Source organism: Cataglyphis hispanica, chromosome 3, assembly GCF_021464435.1.
Source record: "Cataglyphis hispanica isolate Lineage 1 chromosome 3, ULB_Chis1_1.0, whole genome shotgun sequence".
In the NCBI taxonomy this organism is placed as follows: domain Eukaryota; kingdom Metazoa; phylum Arthropoda; class Insecta; order Hymenoptera; family Formicidae; genus Cataglyphis; species Cataglyphis hispanica.
The window spans coordinates 597,358-615,135 of NC_065956.1; the positions used below are offsets into that span (position 1 = coordinate 597,358).

Consider the following 17,778-nt stretch of genomic DNA (forward strand, 5'->3'; position numbering starts at 1 on the left):
GTAATCCTTGCATTAAATTTTAGAAAAGACAAAATATCTTATTACTATTAAACTTGAAAAAAAAAAAAAGAAAAAAATACTAACGTTGGGAGATTGTTGATGTGACATGAAATGTGGCAATAATTGTTAATAAACTATAGTTATACACGGACGCGTACAAGTTCGCAATGTCCTTTAATTTTCCTTAAAATATTTTACAAAATAAGGGGGAGTAGGAAAAATATTTTTTGCAATGTGGCACATTGGCATTTTTATATAATAACTGATACGCATGATTCGCTGCTCGAGAGGTGAAATGGCGCCTATAGACCATATAGGGGCCACAGTCTAGTTACGGCTCTGATTGTGCCGTTTGATAAAGTGCTAAATGTGCACTTTCCGTGCGCGAGAGCGGGTATCCGCATCCGCAGCCTTCCTCCACCGGCTGCACCAGTCGCATGTTGCCCGATGACGGACGCGCACGGGATAAAAATTGTGTCTCCGACAGCGATACGCTATTCCGGGGTAAGTGCAATTCGTACAGCCGGATAGCTGCTCCAACTACACACAATCTGATGGAGTGATCGGACCTTCCGGGTTTCCCAGGATGTCTTAACAAACGTTTCAAAAATTTTAGATTGGCATGCCAATAAAAATCTCTCATTTTTCAAGTTTTCTTGGATTTCTTTTTAAAATTAAATTAAGAGCGCAAATTTATTTTTTATATTATCCTCAAATAAAAAAAGTGTGTATTTATAAAATTTTAGTTGTAAAATAAAAAAAATCCATTAGATGAAAAAAAAAACATTATTTATATAAGAGAGATTTTTATATGTATGCTGATTTCTAATTTTATTATTGATTTGACAAATATAGTTTCGTGACCGCGTGGCCGGTCTTTCAAGAACATGACTTTTTTGGACACTCTGGTGAATATTTTAGAAATTTAAAAAATATGGGAACAAACATTTCATTTGTTATTTTCAATATGTTATAAGTCAGAACACAAAATTATTTTATAATTTATTACTCCTACATAAAAATAAATAGCTCGATATTAAATATTTATATTACATTTTTCTATTTTAATTGTAATTTTAAAATAAAAAGATATGTACAAATGATTTATATAAATTATTGTTTATTTTCTGTGGCATTTCTTTACAATGCAATAGTCTCTCAATTTATTTTTCTAACGGATATGCAATCAAAATTTAAAAGTATTCACCCAGTGTCCTAATTTGTACGATATAAATATCATCATATCGATATTCGATTTTTCGTCCGCTATTGGATACACCAGTTGCATTTCTGATTCACGAACAAAGAGTATTCTTGCCTTATCATAGAGCATAATGTATGCATAGGATATCGCGATATCGCGAAGGGTATCGATGCAGACGAATCAGTGTCGATGAACGAGACGACGGATGCTGCGACGATATAATGGCATCCAGAAAGCCGACAAAATACGACGACTCGTAAAATCACGAAATGGAACTGCGTAAAAGCACTTGGAAGATCTTAATCCTCGTGTGCGCGTTGGCCATCTACCTGTGGATGCTCCTCGTCGATCATTCGCACATGTTAGTTGACATATCGCAGAAGATCACTCTGCAGAAAACACGGATCTCCGTATCAATGAAAAATGTTCTGTACCAAAGTCTCGATCAATCGAAGACCGAAGATGTATCTCTGGATGATGGAACAGATTCGAATTTGAAGAAACTGCAATCGGCGTCACTCCAAAATTCGAGTGACTCACTCAAAGGAAAGGTATTGAAATATCAGACATTCAAGCAACAAAATCTGATGCCAAGCCGACAATTGCCGACCGCATTGATAATTGGAGTGAAGAAAGGCGGAACGAGAGCCCTTTTGGAATTCCTAAGATTGCATCCAGCAATTCGTGCTGCCGGCTCAGAGGTCCATTTCTTTGATCACCATTATGTTAAAGGATTCCGTTGGTACAGGTACGTACAATAAATTGTTTCTATAATTGAAATTACATGACAACAGCATCATTTCATTTATTAAAGAAACTTGAAATTTATAAAGTTCTTGAAATATAAAGTTGTGATGCGCTACTATTCCATGTATGAAATATATATACAAAATTTAAAATATAGATACTATTTTTGAATTAAAAAAAGATCTTTCTCAAAAAAGACTTTTCATTTGTTTTTACACGAGAGATCACCTCTTTGCCGTTACATCATGATTTACTGAACACTCTGTATGACAGTATTATAAATATGTAACATTTTTCTGTCAATAATTAGACGCAGAATGCCCCCGACTCTAATCGGTCAAATCACCATGGAAAAGACGCCGTCGTATTTCGTGACGAGCGAGGTGCCGAAGAGGGTGAAGTACATGAATCCGGGGATGAAACTAATCGTCGTGGTGAGAGACCCCGTAACTCGAGCGATCTCCGATTACACGCAAGTAAAGAGCAAGCGTCGAAAAATGCCGCGTTTCGAGGATATGGCTTTTTTGAATGGATCGAGTATCGTGGACACTTCCTGGGTACCACTGAAAATCGGAGTTTACGTACGGCATCTGGAAAGATGGTTGCAATACTTCCCGCTGTCGCAATTCTTGTTCGTATCGGGCGAACGCCTGATCGCCGATCCGGTGATGGAGATCACCCGGGTGCAGGACTTCCTCGGTCTGAAGCGAGTGATATGCGAAAAACACTTCTACTTCAACGCTACCAAAGGCTTCCCTTGCTTGCTCAAGTCGGAGGATCGTGCGACGCCGCACTGTCTTGGTAAGACAATCGAGAAACTTATTCATTTCAGAGAGGAAATTAATTATAAAAGATAAAAGTTTTCAGAAAGAGAAAAATACCTATTATCGCAATTATTTGCAAAAATAATTATAAATAAAATACTGTGCGTTTATATCTTTGAATTGATTACGATAATTCTCTGAAGAAAAAAACAATTATTTTTTTTATCCGTTAATTTCTTCAAGTAAATTTTTTTTTTGTTCGTGCATAGAATATTGTAGAAATTGTGTAATGTTTGACATTAATTTTCATATATATTATGTTTTAGGAAAGAACAAGGGACGTAGTCATCCTTATATCGATCCCATGGCAATTCAACGTTTACGAGATTTTTATCGGCCATTCAATCAGCGCTTCTATCAACTGGCGGGTATGGATTTTGGTTGGTATTAAAAATTCACACGTATAATATATATATATATATATATATATATATATATATATATATATATATATATATATATCATACGTGTGAATTTTTTTATTTTATTTTATTATTATATAATTATATAATTATATAATAAAATATTATTAATATATATATATATATATATATATATATATATATATATCATATGAATTTATATATATATATATATATATATATATATATATATATATATATATATATATCGTAAGCAGGAGAAAAAAGTCAATTTTCATTACGTATCTTAAATACTGTCACACCTCAACATATCTGCAATCTGATTGATATATATACACAACCATATCAGAATACGCCATTAATTCATAGTGTTTGCTCAAAACTTTTTTCAAATTTTACTTTTTTTCTCCTAAATCTCGAAAGAATCTTTCTTAATCTTTTATCATATTAATTTAATTTACCGAGAAATAATCCATAAAAACTATATCATATAATATAACATAGAAGTCACTGTTTATTGCTTATTGTTGTCAAATAATTTATTTTTAAATTCAAGTATTTATATAAGATTAAGTTACGATATCTAAACACAAATTTCTTAAGTTTATTATCTCTTAAAATTATGAACAGTACGGTTCCCGTCCGAAAGTCTTTAAAAACCGCTACATATCTATATTTCCTATATTTATTCTAATTATATTATAATATTATTATATATTATAATAATTATATATAATCATCAATATATCTAAGAATCATACCTGAGATAATTCCATATATGCAATGAAAAGATTATAAAATTTATATAAATATGTACAATAATGAATGCAAAAATGAGAAAAATTACGTATAGTTCGTAATAACGTATAGCTCGTATATAACTATTTTTTTTTATTTAGATAAAACTGATATAATTATATATCTTAATTAGTTAAAAAAAATGCAGACGGTGAACTATTTATTAACTTTCTTTGTTATTTATTTTTAGATATGCATAAAAAAGTAAATGTGGTTATTATAATTATGCAATGATTAACGAATAATTAAAAAATTTTTACCGGGCAAAAATCATATCTATCCCAATCATATCTAATCATATTTTAGAAGAAACAAAAACTAATTTTTGTTGCAAAAATTTGTCGAGTAATCTTTATAACTGCATTATCAAATTTCAAATAATTTAAATTTCAAATAATAAAAAAAATAAAAATAAAATAAAAAACAAATTTTTTATTCAACATGTTACAAAATTATTACCAGTTATACATAAAATAACATGTTATAAAATAACATATGTGAAATATAAATAGGGTTTGTTTAAAGAAAAAAACATTTTATTAAAGAAAAAAACATTTTATAAATTCCAATCTACTTTCTTACTTTTTGATGTTACACCCGGTAATTTTATAGTCCATTCGCCCTAGATAATAATTTATTGCATATTAATTTTTGATATATCTAATGTATATATAAGAATGAATAACTACAAATACCAAAATTAATTAGTTCCTAAGAATTAAAAGCTAGTCAATATTATCAGGAAAAATTGTGGAATAGCCACATAGAAAATTTCCGATATATGTAGATAAAATTATGACCCAAAGATTAATTATACAGTGTAAAAAATGTATGCGTAATAAATAATAAATAATAGATACATTCTTTATCAAATCAATAAATCGAAGCTGATATTCTTTTTTAATAAATTATGTATTGATCTTTGATATTAATTTCAACTAGTCAAAAATAAGCCTATTTCCAATATTTGCATTTCATGATATATTCTGTCTAAATTATAAACGTTTATATAAAATAAACAAGATCAGAATAAATTATAAAACAAATTTAAAAATTAAAAAGTTAATTTAGATGTAAGAAAGCAAATTATATAGTATTATATTTTATAAGTTTAAAAAAAAACTATGTTGCAATATAATATTAATACGTTTTGTATATGTACGAAGAAGAGTAATAATTGATATAATCTATTCAACGACTGTCAACGACGATTGCAGAATTATTGATATTATTGATATTACGATCTAGAACAAGAAAAGATAAGAACAAAAGTAGGCAACATTTAGCGAGATAGGATTCACATTCATACGAACGATAAACGATATATAATAATAGTTAAGCACAGTGCTTTTGCTCAAATGATACCACAGGGCTGTCAATACAAGTATTTCATATCATGTTTTAAATAAGATGGTTTGACATGTAGAACAAAATGTATATAAATGCTGTATAAAATGTTCCAAGATAGCTGTGATTCTTCCAATGATAAATCTTATATGAATATATCCGGTTTTTCTTTCAGCTCATTAATTATAGATAACAAGCGTTGTGTTGGAAAGACATTTAATTTTCACCAAATTAAATTCGATGCATCATAAAACCTATAGCGATCGTCTTGAAATTTACAACTGTATCTTAAATTTGATATATTTTTAAATCTGTAACAAACAATCGATTAAATAACTAATTAAATAACTTTAAATAATTCATTCCCAATCTTAATTCTCCTTTCTATATATGTACATATATTTTTTTTCTATGATTTTTTTTCGGTATTTTATATTATCATTAAATAAATTTTTATTGAAGGAAAATTTTCTCTTTTTATTTTCCGCTTCATCGCACGCTATCGAATTCTGATAAATAATATGTATGCATACCTGACTGACACATACCTGATAATTAATATTAACATCGTAGTAACATTTTTGCTGTGCAAAAAATACCGACATGACGAGAATCTCGATCCATTCCGGGCACACATGTAGAAGCAGACGAGACGTAAAATATAATAATGGTCGCACATGATGTTCATATTACGATTGAGTTTACTTTTTGAAATGTTTCTGATAATTTTTTGCGCACAAAACTATCACTTTCAAACAATAACAAGTATGAAAAAAAAGAGCGGCTTGAACGCGACTTTACGATTTCGGCGTGACGTATTCCATGAACTGAGGTTTGAAAGACGATCTATCGAAACACGATATTGCGATTCTCGAAGTATCGATATCGAAACGACCAAAGCGCGGCAGGCGGATTGCGGTATAAGTAATAGTTTAACCTAGAAATAAAATTCAAAATATCTTATAATGAACATGGCGGCAATAAGTAAGGCTGTGTCTAGTACTTACACTACAAAATTGTTGGAGAAATTGGAAAAGCAACGAGAGAAACAGATCGAGGAACGAAAAAGGCATAAAAGGTTAATGAAAGCGAGGGAAACGCCAGAGGAGAAGCATTTATGTCGTCTCAAAAAGAAGCAAGCCAAGGAATGCAAACGTAAGGAGAGAATGGGCTGGGATAATGACTATTTATACTATACGGATAATCCATTTGGGGATGGCAACATTCTCTCCATCTTTGTATGGTCAAAAAAATTGAGGAAAGAAGGTTTGCTTGGTGTCGATAGACAAGAATTGGAGATGCGTAACAGGTAGAAGCAGGAGGAGAATAAGAGAGAATTGGAGAAGGTCAAGAAGAGGAGGCAAGAGAGAGAATTGGAGCGACAAGAGAGGAGGAAATGATCATGTTGCAGAGAGGCAAGCTGGCTGCTCAATTAGAGCAATTGGCTCGGCAGGAAGATCAATTTCACCTCGAGCAAGCTAGATTGAGATCTTGCAATTAGAATTCAGGATGGTTGTGCAAAACCTATCGATCTTCTTGCTAAATACATCAGCGAGGAGCAAGAGGTTGATGCAGTAGAAATACACGAGCCATACATGTACTTGCGAGGTTTACAAGTGAAAGATCTGGATCTTATAGAGGATATAAAGGAATTGGAGAAGGGCAACAATTTGGATTACTACGATATAACTAAAATGATATAACGGTGATTGTGGAAGATGAATTGCATAAGCTTAGAAAACTGAAAAGAACGGATTATAAAGTTGGTAAAAGAGTGATTTCTTTTTCTTCTTTTTTAGTTTATTCTTATTGTTTATTTGTGCTATATTATTATTTTTTTTTCAGCTGTTGGTAGAAGAGAAGGAATTCATGATGAATCAGTTGCCAAAGATGTTATGACTATCTTTAAGGCAAAACTGCAACACAGGAAGCTTTACAGTTACATATTCAAGCAAAAATTGGGAAAGCCAGAAGGCGTCGATATCGGATACTGGAAAAGCTTATTGTCGCAATTGAAAGGTAATAGACATAATGAATAATTCAGAAATGTAATATATATATATATATATATATATATATATATATATATATATATATATATATATATGTTCTCTTTCTTGCGAAAGTAAAATTATTTAAATATTTTAATTTAATCGATATCATCGGATATTTCGACAGTTAATCTTTGATGTTTAATTTTCAGACACCTTGCGCCGATAATAAGGACTTTGTTATTTTGCGATTTCACGCGGCCCACCTTATGAGGACATCGCGTTCAAGATCGTTAACCGGGAATGGGAGTATTCGTATAAGCGCGGATTCAGATGTCAATTTCACAACAACATCTTTCAGCTATGGTTTCATTTTAAGAGATATAGATATCGCCGTTAATGTAAAATATATGTATCATTATTTAATATTCTTATATCATTTAATTTTAGATGAAAACTTCTGTATATATTGTATCTTCTTAATTATAACACGTACAACGCTACGATCAGATTTTTTAATTTTGTATTTATATAAAAAAAGATAAATATGGAAAAGATTGCTAGGAATATAGCGAGGATGTTTTTTGCTTAATGGAAGCGATTATACATTATTGTTTTATGGCAGAGCGCGCGGTTCTCTTCGTGATTTCTATGTATTTTTATCGTTCGCTCGGGAATGACTTTCTGCGCGATGACGAGAACGCACACCCGAGCGCGATGTATAGCCGTTTTAAACGGTGGTTGTTGGATCGATTTTCTTTCTGCCACCTGTATACTGTCACACAGTCGACTGCACACTCATACGTATAGAAAAGTAAAAGCCGTGCAAATGCTAATGGCAAGGTAAAGCCTCGCCTCGCAGTACGCCGCGTAATTCGACAGCGAGGAGCTGCGCGTCAACGGAGGAATTTGTGACTTCCGCTTTATGTTCACGCACAATTAGAATACATGATCGGTACTTGGTGCGTGGATGATAACGCGAACATTGTTCACATATCCGTGTGTGCGATAAAACAAAAAAAGAACGTTCTTGCATTTATAACGCGAGTGGTGTAAAATAATTAATTACTTCAATGTTAAATTAATTATAATTATTAATATGGATTATTGTGTCATTTCGATAAATTTTAGAAATTGTAATACGAAAACGCATGCTTATCGCCCGTGTTCATCGGATGGAAAAATACTATACATTTGTGACGTCAAGTCCATCGTGTAATTCAGATTCGAAGAGAAATGACACTCGTTTGCGTGGAGAAGCGAAAGATCGTTCGAGCAGAATTTAGCGGGCATCGTTTTGGGAAATGTTTTCTTTCCAACGCAAAAGCTTTCTGAAACATAGGTTGCTGATGAGATAAATTCTGTGATAAAATAAATGACTTCTGAACGATGAAATTAAAAGGGACATTGATTAATAAATTCTTTAATTGGTTTTATCAGTCATAAATCAATGTAAAAGTGTTGGTAAAATTCGATGGAGAAGAAAATTTGTCGTGACGGGAAATGTGATAATGCTCGCTTTGCGACACGAACAGCGTGCGAATAACTCTGACATCTGCGATTTGTAAGATCACATAATCAATAAAATGAAGTGGAAGAAAGGACCATGCGAGTTTCTGTCGGAGAAAACGTTTCTTATAATAAAAGATGATTTGAAAGGTAATGGGATTTTATCGTATGTTTTATTGTATATTTTGTCGCAAATTTCGATATGTATATTAATAAGTTGATAATTAATCAAAAAATGAATTTTTAACTCGATTATCGTAAATATTAGCAAAATTATTCGATACATTATCTAATAGATATTGTAAGTATTTCTTATACGGAATGTTGAAAATAGGGTTCAGATTTTATAGGATAAAACAACTATTTTGGTTGATAACAAAAAATAATTTTATGCAATATTTTATAAATAAATTGATAAAAAATATTTTTATACAATATTTTATAAATAAATTTTTGAGAACATAAAAATATATTTTTTTTTTGTTAATCTATATCTAGAATAGAATTCTGATTTTTTTATATCGATTTATAAAAGTAAATGTTACTCCATTAAAAAAATCAAAATTTTATAATTGAAAAGACTTAAAAAAATAATTTTATTTTGAAATAAATAAACTTATTAATAATTTTTAATATATTTTTTGATATTTTCAAGTTTAGTATTTTCCAATATATCTAATTTTTAAACACTAAATTTTATTAACTATTTAATAATTCCAGTGTTAGTCTGATAACTTTAAAAGAAAGAAAAACATTTATATAAATTTTTCACAATAATTATGGTTTCTCTAATGGATATTAACTGAATGTGCATTCGCGTATAACAATGTCGGCGCACGTTATCAACGATAGATCGTTTAAATAGGTGCAATCAAGAGAACGGACGGGAGGATAACTGCGAGAAATGCAGCGGACACCGGCACCTGGCCGCCCAAGATGAAGCGCGTGAACGCGGAAGAACCGGAGAGGCCTAAGACGGCAAATCTCTCGCGGCCGAACGTGCTGGATCCCGCGCTTGTGGACAAGCTCGATATGTCACTGCTCAGTAAGGAGTTGCTGTGCGACTCAATGTCGCGGTTCCATCAACCGGCCGCGAACATCGACAACTCGATCAGCAGGGACACGACGACGTCATCTTCATCGTCGTTATCATCGTTGTTACTTGTGCCATCGTCGCCATCGGCGACACGACGCCGCAGGAGCGCCGCCGCCGTCGCTGCCACGACCACCACTTGGTTGTCCCACACCGAAGACGTTCCTCCAGTGACGCGTCATCAGCGACGGAGTTTCGAGCAGATTCGCGAACCACGGATCGTGACAGATTATCAGATGGAGGAGATCGACCGATTAAGATCGCCTACTGGAAACCAAAAGATTACGTTACCCATAGGCACCGTGGCACAGAACCCCGATGTCAAGAAACTCGACGATAATAATAATAGGTCAGTGATTTGATTTATTAATAAAACCATGCATTTTCACAAAAATGGAAAAATGAATAATTTTTTTTTCTTCTTTTTTCTTTTTAGAGAGATATAATAATGAGAAAATTTCTCAAAAATTTCCATGTAATATATATTGTGTACTAACGAATCTAGTTTGCACATTAAAAAAGAAAGATTTTTTATATTTAAAAATTAAACTTAAACATAAAAACTTAAAAACTACAATTTAGGAAAATTAAAATAAACCAACATAGCTATTTCGATCGAATCGCTGATGCATAGACATGATAAATAAAACAGCTGTTGTAAAAATAAATTATTGATACTGTGCTAGACATTGGAGATAATGGCTCTATGTAAGCCGAAATAATATCACTTTTTTCTTTTATATTCTATGGAGACATCAAAAATAATAACGTACCTTTTACACAGTTGTACGTTCTCTTGCCTATAAAAATTTCTTTCAAGTATTTCCAAACTTTAATTTGTAAAAAACACGTTATTAATATAAATTAATCATTCAAAAAAAGAAAAAGCAGAAATATAATGGTAATAAATAAATAATAAGTTATGTTATAAAGTTATTAAAAGATATCGAATGTTTACATTTAATGGTTATTGAAATTTGAAAAAAAATCATGAATTTTAGCCTCAAAAAGTTTATTTACGGTATCAATTGAAAGATCTCTCAATTAGATACTGTATTCGCATCTGACTAAATTAAAAATCGCAATATTTGCATACTTATATATTTTGTACTCATATACGATTAGAAACGGCTCTCTCAAAGTGCTATCCACGGTGAAGAAGAAGAAGAACTCGCGGGCTGGTCTGCCAAGTGATCTGGAAATCTTCACCGCCGCCGCGTCGTCGATGAAAAGTGCTCCGGAACCCTGCAAGACTTGCGGACGTCCGGATCAGCCGGAGAGATTTCACAGTCATCCGAAGGGAAGTCAGGCCAAGATCAAAAACATCCCAACATCGACGTCGACGATGAAGGCAAAGTTTGCAGTACCGTCGGTGCCTAAGTCTATCCAGAAGCCGGTAGCGTTGAACTTTCGCAGCGATCGGAACAGAAACAAGCCTGATGGGGTCGAGACGAAACCGGCCGCTTCTCAGGATTGTCCTTCCCAGGATTCGAGCCAGCAAGTCAAATCGTCGTCCGCATCGATGAAACGGGGTCCCAAGACGGTCACGTGCTACATCTGCGATCGGGAATTCGGCACCGCCAGTTTCCCCATACACGTACCCAAGTGCATGGAGGTAAATGACGTCAATTGTCACACCTTAATATCCTAAACACAATAATTAATAATGATTAATAATAATTAATAATAAATATTAACATTAATTAATAATAAATATTAATAATAATAATTAACGACTATTAATATTAATAATAATTATTATTAATAATAATTATTATTATTAATCAATAATTTATGACTATTATTAACAATAATTAATAATTATTACATGAATTCATAATATATAATAATGTATGATAAAATTTTGCATAAATTTGATTTAATTGAGAAGATAAGAAACTTCATAAAGCTTAATATATCTCATGAGTCATATAATTAAACATCTCTTATAAATAAAAAATCTCAGTTCTATCTCTTCTATATCGACAAATCAGATAGCTTAATTAAGCCTCTTGAAATAGAATAAAAGCGATTAATCGAGGAATAGTCGTAGATTATCTAAGTGAATTCCTCTTCACATGTGACATCGCAATTTCATCGCGAATGAAGCGACGCAGAAAGTTTGTAATATAATAGCGTCTCGATAATACGCGCTTGTAATAAGTCAAGGCTCTTTCGCAAAATCGATGGCGCGACGCGTTGTATGGCATTAAGCTCGATATGTCACAGATGCAGATTCGTGCAGATATAACTGATGTCGTATAGCACAGGTAACTATAACGCACAATTTGCGCATTCTTATACGGGGTGTCTCTGGTCGACCGACTGACGGAGCAATGTGTTATCCTCTCTTTATCTCATCGTCCGTTCGCATCGCGATCCTCATAATCGATCAACAAAATTCACATTTACAGTCACCTCTAACTCGATAGGTATATATATTTTGAAATGATAGACATTAAGGAATACGTTGTATGTCAACTGCAATGCCAATGTGCTGCAATGTAAAATCGATATAACTGCATGTCGTGCATATAAATCGTCGCATAAGTCGTGCAAAAATTTATTCAAGCGTTTTTATCGAGAAAAAGAATTTCTCCTTTTCTTCAAGAGTTTTTTTTATAATAAATATATGTATTTATTTTTGTATTGAGAATTATTATTTTTTTTTATATTATTGCATTTATATATATGTATGTTATACATATATTATATATATATTTATTAGGCTGATACAAAAGTTCGTTCGTTTTTTTACTACTAAAAACAAAAAACAGGACTTTTGCATCAACCTAATACTTGCTCAATAATTATTTGTTATTATGCTACTGTTTCTTTTTACTTAAATGCGAATATTTTTATCATAGAAGTGGGAACGCGAGAATAATTCACTGCCTCCGTCTCAAAGACGACCCAGACCACAAAGATCTGTGGTCGGTGTCGAACACAGCGATTGGAATGCATCCGCATGGGAACAGAGTCAGGTAGTAAATTCTTTATAATTAACATAGCAGTGTTAATAAGACATTAAGAGGCGATTATCTTCATGCGATAATCGAGAAGCGCACTGCGCCGTTTCCGCTTGAGAGGACGTTCGCGCTTCATTAATCTTGTTGGACGGTGACGTAACTCTCGTTGTCCGATGATGCAAGAAAGAATTTAAAGGATGCGCACTCAGAGATTCAGAAGCGCTTAGAAACACATCTTTTGCAAGTTAAAATCAACCTGAAAGAATTCACTTTTATGAAATTGGAGAATCAAAATTATAAGTCAAAATATTAAAATTTTGAAATATATTCAATTCATTTTGTCTAGAATTGAATTATAAATCATAATAAAAATATGTATCGCGTATCGTGCCGTTTGTAATTCGAATACGTAATCCTATTGTGGAATATTAAAGATTGCTCTTTAACATCTCATATGCATCTAACTCGCACGAACGCATACCAAATGAGAACCGTTCAAGCAGGCTTCGATGATTAACAAATATTTACGTAAAAAATTAGAATTCTGCATGCAATGAATAGTAGATTGGTCGTTATATTGGCAAATCTAATATCTTAATATTTTCAAATTCAGACAAGAGTAATTACAAGTAAACAAAAAAAATTTGTTTTTTTTTAAATAAATAATTGTCTTCGGGTTATTTCGTAATTATTAATTGGATCACCAGCATTTTTACTAATATATTAAATAATCTATTTCTTTGTAAAATATAATAATATTTAAATACTTGATTTTCGATTTCTGTAAATAATTAACAGGAGCATTTGGATTCTTTTATCGCGCGAGTATAAAAATTGTTATATATATAAATGCAATAAAATGCATCATATGATTGCGTATTTTATTTGAGAGTATTTTTTCTATAAAAATTTTTTAAACAAAGACAAGAGCTTGGCGCCTTTTCTTTTTTGAGAAAGAATGATCGAAGACACAAAAACGTGGATTTTTTTCAGCAGCAATTAGTTCCATGCGCAAAGTGCGGAAGAACATTTTTACCAGAACGCCTGCCGATCCATGAGAGAAGTTGCAAGGCTGCTCCAAAGGTACTCAAAAGTTTTACTCAATCTTTTTTATATTTTATCTCTTTCTCGTCGACACCATGTTTTCTAGAACAACGAACGATTGGCCACACCGGCGAACGGGCGCAATCTTATGCCACCAACTGTTCCTTGTCGGGTTTGTGGGCGAAATTTCGGCACCAGAAGCATTAAGATCCATGAGCCTCAGTGCAGTAGACGATGGCAGCAAATGCAAAACGATTTGGCGAACGAGCAGAAAGATCAGCTGACCCTTCAGAGCCAAAAATCAGCCAAAAACCAGGAAGATTCACCATCGATGTATCCGGTGAGTCCTTACAGAAAAAAAGCGCACGCGCGCGCACTTAAATTTCTGTAGTCGATCTCGTGTTATCATATAATATATCTTTTGTGCGAAGAAATTCCTCTTATTGTTAATAATTAATATTTTTTCAATAATTCTAATATTTTAAACTTATTCCTGTGTAGCACTCTGTATAAACGATTTTGTTTTGTCATTTGTGAAATAAAATATTCTTATCTTACGCAAAATATACTTGTTGTATTGTGTTGTATGCGAGATAAAACAGAACTTACTATTACAATTTTAATAAAAAATAACGTGCAAGTAGCGTTCTTCGGATAAAATGTTTAGTAAAAGAAAAGAAGAGAAGAAGAAGAAAGAAAAAGACGCATAAACCGCTTGATTTTAGGATTTATCGCAAAAAAGGACCATCACATGTTACATTTGTGGTAGAGATTTCGGATCCTCCAGTATCGCCATTCACGAGCCGCAATGCTTGAAGAAATGGCACGTCGAGAATGACAAACTGTCACCCGCCCGAAGAAGAAAAGAGCCGCAAAAACCTGATGTCATATACACACGTAAGTCAATATTCTCGTCTCGATAATACTCACACATATATGTAAATATAACATGGAAATAAAGCATCACAAAAACAATCATTGAAAAAACGTGCAGTAAAGTACATACACTTAAAAGAAGAGTTCGAACAAGAGATATGATTTAACATAATAAAAAATATAAAAATATAAAAACAAAAAAAATATATTTCTGTATCGTATTATATTATTATTATTAGTATTATTGCATATTATCACGTATTGAAAAAAATCAAACACATTTGGAGCACTTTCTTTTTAAACATGAAAAATTAAGTTTTCAGAGACTAAATATATTTTGTAAAAAATATATTAATTGTTTGGTAAAAGTTATGGTTAAATATTTTTAATGTATAGAGAAAAGGGCATATGTTTTTTACACGTACATATTATATAAATTTTATTCTAGTTTATTTTTCTATACAATATCAAGGTGACTAAATGCTTCCAAAAGTGATAATAAATAATACTTGAAATTGATTTTTTCGAAGTTTATAAGTATTTCTTCGATATGTAATGCACATTTGCCCTTTCGCATACATTTCTGTCTCTTACCTTGAGATTCATTCGGTCCGCTGTCAGGGTCAAGAGTAATATGTAACACTCAAGTACTTATATAATGAATCAATCGGTTACCGAAGCAATTACGCATGCATGTATGATATACGAATCCATAACGTCTTTATGCACCATCGTGGAATGGAAGTGGGTGCAGTCCTAATTTATTATACACGCTTTGTAGATTATTCTTGATTAAAAGTGCTACCTATGATGAATAATAATAATTTATGACAGAAAAACGTGGTGGAAAAAATTTTTCGTTTTTTTTGTGCCTCTTAATTTCCATATACAAATATAATTTTCATATACAATAAGTATATGAAAATGTAATTTCGAGATAAGAATTTTAAAATCCAAAAATTGCAATAAAAATATAAGATTCGCAGACCCAAGTAGAACAAAAAAATCACAATAATATGAAAATGACATTTGATAGTCATTATAATGTATGATGTCATTGTGACATTATTGTGATTTTCTGTTCTGCCTGAAGTGACTTTTAACAATTTAAATTTTCTAATAAATTGGTTTCGTTAATATTTGTTGCAAGATTGAAGCGATTTGTAGCAATCGAACAGATTAGTCACTATTGTTTACCGACTTATCTTCTTATATAATTGATATAATTCTTCAAGTACCTTTCCAAGATTTTTCCTGCCTTTTTCAAGATACGATACAATCGGCAATGACAACTTTACTGTTCGCAGAAGATTCCCGCACGGGAAACATGGTAGTTGATCAGGCGGCTACGGCAGAGGCCAATTGGATGACGCATTTGAGCCAGCTGGTGCCGTGTAAGCGTTGTGGAAGAACCTTTAATCCAGATCGAGTGAACATTCACGAGAATAGCTGTAAAGGAAATCGTTGAGACTCTATTGCACTGCGATTTGTTCTTTTTGTTTAATTTTAGAAGTTCAATTTTGGGTGGACATAGATCTGTGAACAAGCGGTAGAATATATATATATATAACAAATCGCTAATATCTTTTTTTAGAGGTGATTCTCATCTGTGTTTTCATATGAAGATTAAATATTATAATATATTAGCTCGCTACTTTTGTAACAGTATTTAGTGTGTTTATACGGATTTGTAGTTCTATTTATTATTAAATTATTTTAGGTTTGCATTTACGTAATTCGAGTTAACGATTCATCTTTTCTTGTTAAAGAGTCATTATATATATATATATATATATATATATATATATATATATATATATATATATATATGCAACACTTGACGTGCACTTTGCATGAATACGAATGTGATTAAACATTGAACACTGTCAATAAGCGTTTATTGGAATTAGGCATGTAAAACGCACGTGTTATATTTTTTAGATAAAAGTTAATTTTATCTACAAAAATACATAATGTATATACAATAAAATTATCATTACTCCAGTTCGTGAATTAATTCTTCTGTTAATGGATATTATGTTAGCGAAAATAATTGATCGTGCGATTAAAAAAATTTATGCAACACAGAGTGACTTTGTAACTGATGCAAATAAAAATTTTATAAAATAACATTTATTTTCTTTCGAAAAAGAAGCACTTACGTTGGGAAATCTTGTCAAGAGGAATCATAATTCGGCTCGCAAATATATATTATAATCAACGCGATATTTTTCAAAACATTTTCACTATCTATAGATGGCAGTAGTAACTGCAAGAGTGCTTTTTGAACTGCGTTCCAAAACTCTACTCAATTAATCTTGTTGAATGCAAGCTGCATTTAATATAATGTTCATTGGACGCTCAAATCAGCAGCTATTCATGATTGGTTGATCTTTGAAATTTTGGATAAATGTAAAAGGATACACCAATCACGAGCAACTGCTCACTGAACAGTTATACTAAATGCATCCAATGCAAGACGACAGAAGATTATGAAAGATTCGCATTGCATTTGATGTTCGATAATCAAAATGTTTGTCTCCCAAGAATGAAAAAGTTTTGTTAGAATCTACATTTTTTATTGGACAGAAATTGTCATATGTCGAATTGGTCAATTCGTTTATCATTTAATAAGACTTCTATATATGTATCCGTTCTGAAGCAAATAATGGAGCTAATCTTTTATCGTCACTACTACATTATATGATAAGTATTCTTGGCAAATTTTTGGAAAAAAGCGGGACATTATAATTAAATATTGCAAACTATTTCTCACCAACTGATATGTGTGATGTACCTAGTTTACTCGCATTTTCCGCAAATCGCCGAATAAATTAAGAAAAAATTATAGGTTACAACACTAATCAAATGAAAGAGCGCAAGAAGACGAACATCACATGCGCACTGACGCGCACTGGAATTTACGAGAATTTAAAATGACGCATGGAGGAGCGCGCCTGCGCGAATCGCGCCGCGATCCGATTGGCCGATGT

At 32.1% G+C, this 17,778-nt stretch overlaps 2 protein-coding genes and 1 long non-coding RNA gene across 8 annotated transcripts; 2 read left to right on the plus strand and 1 right to left on the minus strand.

Moving 5' to 3' along the window:
* The first annotated feature begins 389 nt into the window (after nucleotides 1–389).
* Nucleotides 390–3,187, plus strand: LOC126848216 (heparan sulfate glucosamine 3-O-sulfotransferase 6). 2 transcript variants are annotated; one of them, XM_050588905.1, is made up of 4 exons: nucleotides 390–504; nucleotides 1,347–1,952; nucleotides 2,262–2,752; nucleotides 3,042–3,187. In XM_050588905.1, exons 2-4 carry the CDS (start codon nucleotides 1,474–1,476, stop codon nucleotides 3,164–3,166), a joined length of 1,095 nt encoding a protein of 364 aa, XP_050444862.1. In that variant the 5' UTR covers nucleotides 390–504; nucleotides 1,347–1,473; the 3' UTR covers nucleotides 3,167–3,187. The 2 variants fall into 2 exon arrangements, with proteins under 2 accessions (XP_050444862.1, XP_050444864.1); XM_050588907.1 differs by having other exon boundaries at nucleotides 403–504; nucleotides 1,329–1,952.
* Nucleotides 3,188–6,283: 3,096 nt separating this feature from the next.
* On the plus strand, nucleotides 6,284–16,253 carry LOC126848103 (zinc finger protein 474-like). 4 transcript variants are annotated; one of them, XM_050588690.1, is made up of 10 exons: nucleotides 6,284–7,069; nucleotides 7,149–7,322; nucleotides 7,507–8,953; nucleotides 9,669–10,245; nucleotides 11,022–11,511; nucleotides 12,764–12,880; nucleotides 13,859–13,948; nucleotides 14,016–14,249; nucleotides 14,635–14,806; nucleotides 16,054–16,253. In XM_050588690.1, the coding sequence occupies exons 3-10, from the start codon at nucleotides 8,881–8,883 to the stop codon at nucleotides 16,251–16,253; spliced, it is 1,953 nt and encodes a 650-aa protein (XP_050444647.1). In that variant the 5' UTR covers nucleotides 6,284–7,069; nucleotides 7,149–7,322; nucleotides 7,507–8,880. The 4 variants fall into 4 exon arrangements, with proteins under 4 accessions (XP_050444647.1, XP_050444644.1, XP_050444646.1 ...); XM_050588687.1 differs by having other exon boundaries at nucleotides 16,093–16,253; XM_050588689.1 differs by having other exon boundaries at nucleotides 13,862–13,948; nucleotides 16,093–16,253.
* LOC126848105 (uncharacterized) lies at nucleotides 14,654–17,747 on the minus strand. 2 transcript variants are annotated; one of them, XR_007687209.1, is made up of 4 exons: nucleotides 17,562–17,747; nucleotides 16,024–16,321; nucleotides 15,380–15,590; nucleotides 14,654–14,788 (listed from the first exon to the last, which is right to left on the minus strand). It is a non-coding gene; the product is annotated as an uncharacterized LOC126848105 (long non-coding RNA). The 2 variants fall into 2 exon arrangements; XR_007687208.1 differs by having other exon boundaries at nucleotides 16,024–16,234; nucleotides 17,562–17,743.
* Between the last annotated feature and the right edge of the window lie 31 nt (nucleotides 17,748–17,778).

What these genes read in the sequence shown, in the direction of transcription:
- LOC126848216 (XM_050588905.1), top strand. Translation starts at nt 1,474, where the DNA reads ATGGAACTGCGTAAAAGCACTTGGAAGATCTTAATCCTCGTGTGCGCG. An exon ending in AAAGGATTCCGTTGGTACAG is followed by an intron (nt 1,953 to 2,261) that starts GTACGTACAATA and finishes GTCAATAATTAG; the next exon opens with ACGCAGAATGCCCCCGACTC. An exon ending in TGCGACGCCGCACTGTCTTG is followed by an intron (nt 2,753 to 3,041) that starts GTAAGACAATCG and finishes ATTATGTTTTAG; the next exon opens with GAAAGAACAAGGGACGTAGT.
- LOC126848103 (XM_050588690.1), top strand. Translation starts at nt 8,881, where the DNA reads ATGAAGTGGAAGAAAGGACCATGCGAGTTTCTGTCGGAGAAAACGTTT. An exon ending in GTTGCAAGGCTGCTCCAAAG is followed by an intron (nt 13,949 to 14,015) that starts GTACTCAAAAGT and finishes CATGTTTTCTAG; the next exon opens with AACAACGAACGATTGGCCAC. An exon ending in ACCTGATGTCATATACACAC is followed by an intron (nt 14,807 to 16,053) that starts GTAAGTCAATAT and finishes GCCTTTTTCAAG; the next exon opens with ATACGATACAATCGGCAATG.